Source organism: Sturnus vulgaris, chromosome 2 (genome assembly GCF_052056855.1).
Source record: "Sturnus vulgaris isolate bStuVul1 chromosome 2, bStuVul1.hap1, whole genome shotgun sequence".
Lineage (NCBI taxonomy): Eukaryota > Metazoa > Chordata > Aves > Passeriformes > Sturnidae > Sturnus > Sturnus vulgaris.
The window spans coordinates 55,314,314-55,323,130 of record NC_142244.1 but is presented as its reverse complement, the minus strand read 5'-3'; the positions used below and the strand labels follow the sequence as shown (position 1 = coordinate 55,323,130).

Below are 8,817 nucleotides of genomic sequence, written 5' to 3'. Positions count from 1 at the left end.
ATACCCCAGTCTCTATCAGGCTTCTTTTGAAGCAGGTCACTGGCCTAGGCACTCACTTTGCTGTCATATAGAGATGGGAATGGGAATTTTTAAGGTGTTTTTCTCCTTTTCTAGCTGTGAGATTTTAACCCAGGGGAACCAGGGCAAGATTTGATGCTGAGAAGTCTAGGAACCAGAAGTCTGGGAGCCACAGATCCATGAGCCAATAGATTTGGGTGGCTCAGCTCTTCCCCATAGCTCCCCTTTTGCTATGGAGTGGAACACTTTGCATTTCAGTAAATCCAGCAGAATCAGTCTCTGAGAAATTTGGTGCTGCCTTTCTGGAGGTATCCAGCTGCTGCTGCCCAGACACCACTTTGCACTTACTTGTTGTTGCAATCAACTGTTTGGCCATCCTTCCCCATGAGGAGGTAGCGTTTTCCAGGGACAATGTTTAAGTTGCACATGGAGCGGGACAGGAACTGTCGGTGCTCACGCACTTGGATGCTTTCATCTGCAGCTGTGGGACAAGAAGAGAAAACCCCATGAGCTTTTCTAACAACGAACTGTAGCCCCCAGGACCTGTGATCATTTGCCCCACTGCTAAGCCAAGGTAATATTTCACTTGGGAATTGGGGCTTGACATGTGGATAAATGGCCATGCTATGGTAGGAGATATTTCCCTTAGCGTGACCTGACAAAAAGTAAGCCACTTTTGCCTTAGCTGGTTGTCTTGGCCTTTGCAATAATTATTGAAGGAGATGTTTTCCTATAGGCCTTAGGACCTTTCAGACCTTATGGAGTTTGCTTAAATCTCAGAGGCTGAAGGAAAAGCCAAGGAAAATAGAAAACATGCTATCTTCCATTTCAGAATGATCAGGTTCAGGATGGTCTTAAAGCTAGCAAACCAAATTCAAACATTTTGAGGCTCAACAATGCAGCAGCCAGTATTAAAATCTCACTCTCCTTAGTACAACTGATCTGAACTTTACTGATGCAGCCTTTATGCCATTCCCTCTGAGTCTGATACACAGGGCAATCCCTGGTGATCTTTATGTAACTTAGAAGATTCTGGTCTGGATTCTGGCCCAGAAGTTTATTCATTCAGAATTGCACTGCCCACTACAGAAGTGGGCATCCAAGGCAGATGAGGTGGCTGCTCAGATACTGCAATGACATGAGAGCTGAAGAAATGCTTATTCATCAAACCAACCTCAGGTCATGAGGACATCATGTTGTTTAACTAGAACAACAGTTTTCAAAGTCCACTTGAAAAAAAAAAAAGCACATAACAGCAATATTCTGATTTCTTACTCTCTTTCTCATTATAATTTGAGATTTCCTGTACAAATTCAATATTAAACCAGTTTAAATTACAGGTAAATTACAACACAGTCTTTTTATCAGTTAGCAGAATCTTGTGAAATATTTCTGCTCTAATATAGAACATTATATTACAAGTATGGAAAGACTAGTCATTAAAATCTTAAAAATAGAATAAAAAACTGAGGTAGAATATTCTAACGTTAATTAGATTTCAGAGAATTTGACATAGACTGCTAATATGTGAAACCTAGCTTTAAGAATCTTATCTACCACCTAGTTAAAACTTGCATCAATTTAATATATGTTACTTTTACATCTGTATTTTTAGAGAGAATATAAGCCTTGTAGGTTTTCTCATATAACACAAGACCTTTTTCCTTTTCCTATGCTACGTGGAATCTTGAATTTTCATTTTGTTCATGGAATGCAGAGATGCATCAGAACTACTTGAGAAAATGATGATGTTATGCTTCATTTGGCTTAAATTACCAAGGTGTTTCTCGGTTCATATGCTTCACAAATGGCCCAATATAATTTAGACAGTGGGATCATAAACATTTGAGTAATTACCTTAAGTGGTTATTATATGATTTTTTTTTTAATTGGAGATTTAAAATTGAAAAGTTGAAATTTAATGTTTCAAAGCATCCAAGCAGAATTTAAGGAAAACAAGTTACTTCAAACTTTAGCATCTGTAATGGGAAATAATGTTTAAAAAAGTGGGGAGCGGGAACAAGAGGGGAAAAAAAGATTCTGTGCTATTTTGTATGGGCTATACTGTTCTCCTAAAGGACTTCTGGAGGACTCATAGGACAGCATAAATATTATTTAGCCATCTAGAACATATACACTAATTCTGTCAATAACCAAATTAATTTGAGAAGTACACACCTTCAAAATTCTCTTTTGCTGCCTCCCAAACACAAATAAGTGTTTCCATCTGTCTTTTGAACAAATCCTTTACTTCAAAGATTGTTAAGGGAATAATGACATGGTCCAGAGAATGAGATTTTTATCTTACTAATTCTCATCTAAATTTGGTGATGGCAACTGTGGCCAACCTCACTCAAAAGAGCCACAGAGAATACAAGAGGTAAAAACACTAGTTCAGTCACAGATTTGGGTACAACATCTAGCTTTTTCTTCCTCCTCATATGGCTTCATGCCTCCTGCCAGCCTTTCCCAACCCTGTTGGAAGCTTCCTCATGCTCAGAAGCTGCATCTGACAGCACAAACAATAAAATAAATTATCAAGTATGTGGGAATAGGAGACATCTTTTCCTTTCAGCTTCACATTCAAAGGATGTTTCTCTCAGCTACCATAACCCAAAATCCTTCCAGTGCTTTCCTGCAAATTGTGAGTACAAATGCATTTGGTACCCAGAGCCCTAAAGCTTTTAAATCCTGTAGGTATTCTCAAGAGATTAATAAAATTTTCCATCAGGATACCATAATCTCCTATAGCCAGTATTTTGACCACTAGGTACATTATCATTTCCCTCCATATGGAAAGCCCTGGGTGTGTCAGATGCTCTCTCTAGACTCAGGAAGCATGGAGCTTATTTTCCTACAGGATCTGAACATTGGGAACAGATCACGAGTTGTGTGCCATAAAGTGCTGTGTGACATTGCCAGGCAAAGATTGTTGAAGTGAGTTAATTATTCTGTTCCAGAGAGGGGAGATTTCAAAACCTTTGAAGTTTCTGTTTGAAGGCAATCTCTGGCTGCCAAACTCATAAGTGGGATACCACATGATACCACGGCAGCTGAAGTCTGACATGTCATCTGACAGCTTCCCCAGAAATTAGTCTGAACAGTATCAGTGCTCTCTGATACTGCTGGTTAAGTTCACACGGGGGCAGCTGGGATGGCAGGTCTGCAAAAGGACATTGTCTAAGAGCTGTGCAAACCTTTACACTGCACCTAACAACAAAGAAGCCTTTCTATTTCTTTAGCGTAGTTATTAAATTGAAATTCCAGAAGTTTTCCTGTCTTCATTGACCTCAGGCAAGTCACTGTGGGCAACTCTTAGCCTGTTCCACAAGGGTTGCAATTGCTTAATAATTAGTTGAGTAATAAGCACTTCAAATCTTCTTTAATGTCAGAACAGAGGTCAGTGGATATATCCACATGAGAAAAAATAAGAATCTGTCAACAGTCTAAAAAATGAAATAGTTGATGCAGAAGACATAATATCCACACTATGCATGTTTTTTGAGGGGTTTATCTTAGACTAGCTCCAGTTTGTAACCATTGGCTCAATGAGTCTGGAATGTGTTTTCTGGTTTATTTTCAATCTAAAATGATTGAAGCTCGTGTACTCTGGGATTGCACAATGTGAACCAAAAATATTATCCCAGGGCTGAACTGAACAGTGAGGCAGCTGCACCAAACAAGCCTTGCAATAAATAAGCCATCTTGAAAGCCTAATGTAGTAATATATCTGACCCTACTTTTCCATGGTGAATGAAAGGAGTCAAACATTTTGATACTTACATGCTTTAAGGATTTTGTGGATTTTGGCCTCATAGTAATCAAAAACATTCTTCTTTGTACTGTTGAGGATCTCCACCTCGTATGCTGCAACAGACAAAAACTCTGTGATGCCAGATGGTAACTTGAAATTGCACCCAAAGACTGACTAATAGGTGTACTTTTATCAAGTGTCTGAACAGAGGCCAGTGTACCATCTACTCACAAACCATGGAGCTATTAATCAAGATAGTCTAGATTTGTGTTCCTTTCTTTGTATTTTTTCAAGGAAGCTCCTCTGTGGTTACGTTTTCACTCTTTTTCCTGTCCTGTTAGCATCTAACTTACCAATGGTGCCCAAGCAGTTTTCCTTCAGTAGTTTATCCAACTTTATATCCCAAGAAGAGGCCAGAAAGGCAAATTAACAAAGGGGAAAATATTAATCTAGCTCTCAGAAGGAGATACGGAGCTATGGCATGCCATGGAACCCCTATTCTTTGTTTACATCCTGTAACATGAGGGACTGTGGTACTGCACCATGGGTTTTTTCTAAACCTTGTAACATAATGCCCATCCCTCCTTCCCCTAGCATCCTGCTGCATCTTTCCAAGTCCTTTACTTTCCACTTCACTGCCCTGATGGCTACAACTGCACATGCCTTCCTTTATTTCTCCTCAGCCTCTCAGCCACATACAGAAACCCTACTCAATTCAGGAGAGGTCTGGGCACATAAAACAACAAGTTTATACTTATTAAAAGGAATGAGGCTGAAATCAACAGTTGTCTTTCATGCCTTACCATAATCCGCAGTAGGTTGGTAGCAGGCAAAAGTAACACGGGTGGTTTGTGTTAACGCTTTACTGAAAGTTGATTTTTGTTTTGGGCAGGGACCTGGAGGGAAGAAAATAAGTGTCACACCCCTATAGGCATGGATATGTAGACAAATGTAGTTTACACACTCAACAATATAACAGGAAATAAAATGGCAGAACAATTTTCTTAGTGGTGTGATAGAGGGTTTTTACATACACATGCACGTGTATACATACTGCATTTAGCTATCAAAAGATCCTGGATATCTTAGAAAAAAATCTATTTGATATTGAACATCCTAGAGGATGTATCCTGTATTGCACATTAGGATAATTATAATTTCTGGGCTTAACATTTCCCATGTAACTTGTTCCTAGAAGTAACTACCTTCTTCTAGACCAGTTTACGTGGTGATTCCTTACCTTCTGCACACTGGCAGACGTCGGCGTGGCACAGCTTTGACAGCAGGGCACTGTGCTTGGGAGCGCTGTAGAACACGCTGCACCTCCTGTCTGTGGACAAGGAACAAAACAGCTTGTGTGGGAGAGCTCAGGTGGAAAAGCCTGTACAACACGGTACAGACTACGTTTGCAGCCCAGCTTTTCCCTGGTCCAGAGAAAGCAGAGCAATGAGGGATCAGATGCACATCAGCAGTTCCCAAAGACCTACAGCTTGGGCACCTAGAGCACAGCGTTGCCTTTCAGCTGGGCAACAGTTTAAGGGTGTTTCAGTTCAGCTGGATAATTTTTGTTTGGGCATTTTGTTGCTGTTGTTGTTGGGGTTTTTTATTTGGTTTTATGTGTTTTTTTTAAGCTGTACTCTTCCCTCCCTGCATCCCTCTTTTTTTTTTTTTTGTTCCCTGTGGAAACCATGCATCTTAGCCTCTTTAGACCATAGAACAACAGTGAACCCTGCATTGTTTCAGAAGAAGAAGATAGGATCAACCAATAGTTAGTGGTTTAAACCCAGTGTAAGCTGTCTTGGATCCTTCTGTTAAGGCAAAGCAGAGATTTGGCCTAATTTTTAAATATTGTTTGCATAACTTTGGCAAATGAGGATGATTTGCATTTAACCTTTCTTTGAATGAGGAAAAAGACTGCTTTCCCTGGCAAGCACACTACAGAAGTCATACCTCTAAGACTGCCTGTTTTAGATGCATAAAGATACAGCCTGACAAAACAAAATGTGAGTGAAATATGCTTAAAAGCAACGTGAGAAACAGGAACTCAGGAAATCTGATTTAAAAATCCGTGAGTGTAAAAGTTCATCTTTTCAGTCCATTTGCAATACTGAACCATTCCTGAGAAAATCTCTGTTTAGATGATCTGAAGTAACTGGAAGACAGTTATGCAAAGCTGGTTATTTTATCACTCAACAAAATTATGTGGTTTCACACACTACATCAAAATCAACTTTTTGTAGACTGGAGGAGTTTTTTGAGAGTCTCTCTTTCAAGCAGTTACATATCAATTTTCTGTGCCCTTACCGGGGTTGTAAAAATCATAAAGGATGGCATTTGCTGGCTGAACCAAGCCCATGGGATTGATTTGCTTTGCCCCAAATGATATACAATCTGGGTCCGTTCCACTTGGGAGCTGGAGGAAAAAGGAAGAACAGTTTTGATGAGAAAACGAACTCTCTCTCCTCAGTCAATTCCTCAGTGTTTGTGCCTGTACTAGTTGCTGAACTCTTGTTCTGATGGCATAGCTGAGTTCATACTGGTATCTGCTTTGTCTGTAGAGGTGAAACAATTCAGGTGGGTGTGGGGTGGAGTCATTATCCTACATATTGGGAAATATACACAGAGACTAGGGGTCCTGAAGTTTACATTTGTTTGTCACTATATGGATCTTGGTCTTGACATGCAAGATGTCCCTGTGGAATTTACAGGACCACCATCTAACACTTTTGTTATCATGTATGAAAAGCGTCCCTTCTGGCTAGAGAGGAAGAGAATTTCTCTTTTTTCTTGGGCCAAAGGCCAAATCTTGAATATGAACTACATCTCCTTGGACATAGAAAGGTGGAATATGAAGGTGTGTGTTTCTCCTCTTCCCTTCCTCCATTCTTTCCACTGAGCTGTTCAATAATAATAAATGACAAAAATTACAGAAAGGTAATGGAGAGTGAAAAATACAATGATTAGATTTTTTTAAAAAGTCTATATGCTATCTGAAATGGCAGGGATTAGAAAATCATTGGGTTTGCTTACCTCACCAAAGTAGAGCAAAACCTTCCCTTCCTTGTACTCAAAGTGCTGAATGTACCTGTCTGAAGCTGTCACCAGCTGCGGGAAAACAAAGAAACAAACAAATCAGAACAAACCCCTGGCAGAGGAAGGAATACCTTTGCTGCCACCTTCCATATTCCAGTTTGCTTTGTTCAGCCCTTCCTCCCTAAAGGAGATAATCCCTGAGAGCATGAGACTGAGCAAACCTCCCCCAACCAAGCAGGCTCCAGAACCCCAAACTCTGTAGCCACATTTTCAGAGCATTGTGCCCCATCTCCTTGTCACTGTGCCCTGCCACCAACCACCACTGAAAGACTACTTGCCTTCTGCTCTGCAAGCACAGGATGCACTGTCCTGGCGTGTCACAGGACAGCAGTATCTGGTCAGGAGAGGCACATTACTGCCCTGCTGAGCCTCACCCTAATTTCTTTTACAAGGGACTAAGAAATCTGAACTCTGTTCACCACAAGCTTTGCATTTCTTGTGTATATTGAGAAAATATTTTTATTAGAATGAGAATAGTGAAAACCTATCTATCTATCTATCTATCTATCTATCTATCTATCTATCTATCCATCCATCCATCCATCCAGTTATCCAAAATCTGTATTCCCATGTCTCTTCTATAGATTTTTGGAAAGATTTTGAAAGAAAAATTTTCTAAAGGCTCTATAAAAGGCTGCATAGAAAACTGTGTTTCTAACCTGTTCAAGTTCCTTCGTGTCAGGCTCCAACCCACTCAGCAGAGTTAGATCAACCAGGGACATCTTTGGTACTTTGAGACCTGTGGACCTTTATAAGGGAGATGGTCAGCAGTGAATATCTGCACTGAACAGCCAGGTTGCTTTGAAGAGCCTGGCTTTCCAGGCTTGCTAAAGCTGAAGCAAAACATTCTGCTCCATTTGACTTTCCTAAGTGGATTTTAATTTGAAAATTAACTGCCTAATCCATTAAGAGTCATGAGGTAAAATGAGTCATCTAAGCTAGTCAAATGGTCATCCAAAATCCAGGTGTCTTGCCTTTTTATATAGCTTTTCATATAGGCTTTCCTTGGAGCTGATAGGCAGAAAAAAATCATCTGTAAATGACAGTTCATCCCACCTTAAAAGCATTGTTGAAGTCAGGGAGGTAAACAGCACTGACAAATTATCTGTTCTCTATTACTTACAAAGTGGAGATAGGAAATGAATTTATCCAAATTTTTCATGGACTAAGTCAAATTTACATCACCTTTGCTGTCTGAAGCAAAAATCCTCATTGCTGTAATTATCCACTAAATATATGTATTGGATTTCCAATCTTTCAGCTTTCACCATTTCAAAAATCGGGTAGTTGTGTCATTGCTGGAAAATGAAGTTGTTCTGAACTCACACAGGTTGCCTTGACACGAGATATTTTACATACTCTTAGTGGTACTTCAGAAATTTTTATTTTGGCATTCTCCCTTTCCCATAAAAGATGCACCACAGTGTAGGGAAGAAGAATGGTGATGTAATTCATACCTTCAGTTTTTCTCCCATGCCTTAACCACAAGGAATTCCACATTATTGTCTAAGCCTCAGCCCAACACTCAGCAGGACAGGGATGCAGAACAGTGAATCTGGTAGCTGATAAATGTTACATAGCAATTAATGGGGAAGATGATGCTTTGGCCAGTACACAATTCACTGAATATGTGTTTAATGAGGGAGAGTGAAAATTGGGAATTAGGGTAACTTCAGTCCTCCCCTGACATTGTTCATGCCACTGTTTAGAAGAGGTGATAAAACCACTGTCTACAAGGTTTTGACAAAAGTCAGTGGAAAACCAAATTCTACTGGGGAGCAAAACCTGCTTCTTCCACCTTGTTCCTCTCTAGAAGGGGAACCCAGGATGTCAACAAATTTGTGCTTCTGAGATCAATGCTAAACTGTAAATGGGAGCAAAGATAGGTATTACAGTGTTATGCTGCAGAGGAAGGTTTGTTTCTTCCTACCTCCGCCCTTGCCAACTTCTTG

General features: G+C 40.0%; 1 protein-coding gene across 5 annotated transcripts in view; it reads right to left on the bottom strand.

Annotated features, from left to right (window-relative positions):
• The window catches only part of LOC106848764 (complement C4-A-like), a 54,009-nt gene that overhangs the window by 2,539 nt on the left and 42,653 nt on the right, over positions 1 to 8,817 (bottom strand). For all 5 annotated transcript variants that reach the window (XR_015801415.1, XM_014868885.2, XM_088159599.1 and 2 more), the window contains 7 exons: positions 7,525 to 7,612; positions 6,803 to 6,877; positions 6,077 to 6,185; positions 5,013 to 5,102; positions 4,576 to 4,668; positions 3,802 to 3,885; positions 367 to 499 (listed from right to left, as the gene is read on the bottom strand). Coding sequence is in view for 4 of the 5 variants with exons in the window: in XM_014868885.2 (XP_014724371.2) it covers positions 367 to 499; positions 3,802 to 3,885; positions 4,576 to 4,668; positions 5,013 to 5,102; positions 6,077 to 6,185; positions 6,803 to 6,877; positions 7,525 to 7,612 (672 nt within the window). In the remaining variant the exon portion in view is untranslated. The remainder of the gene's footprint in view (positions 1 to 366; positions 500 to 3,801; positions 3,886 to 4,575; positions 4,669 to 5,012; positions 5,103 to 6,076; positions 6,186 to 6,802; positions 6,878 to 7,524; positions 7,613 to 8,817) is intronic.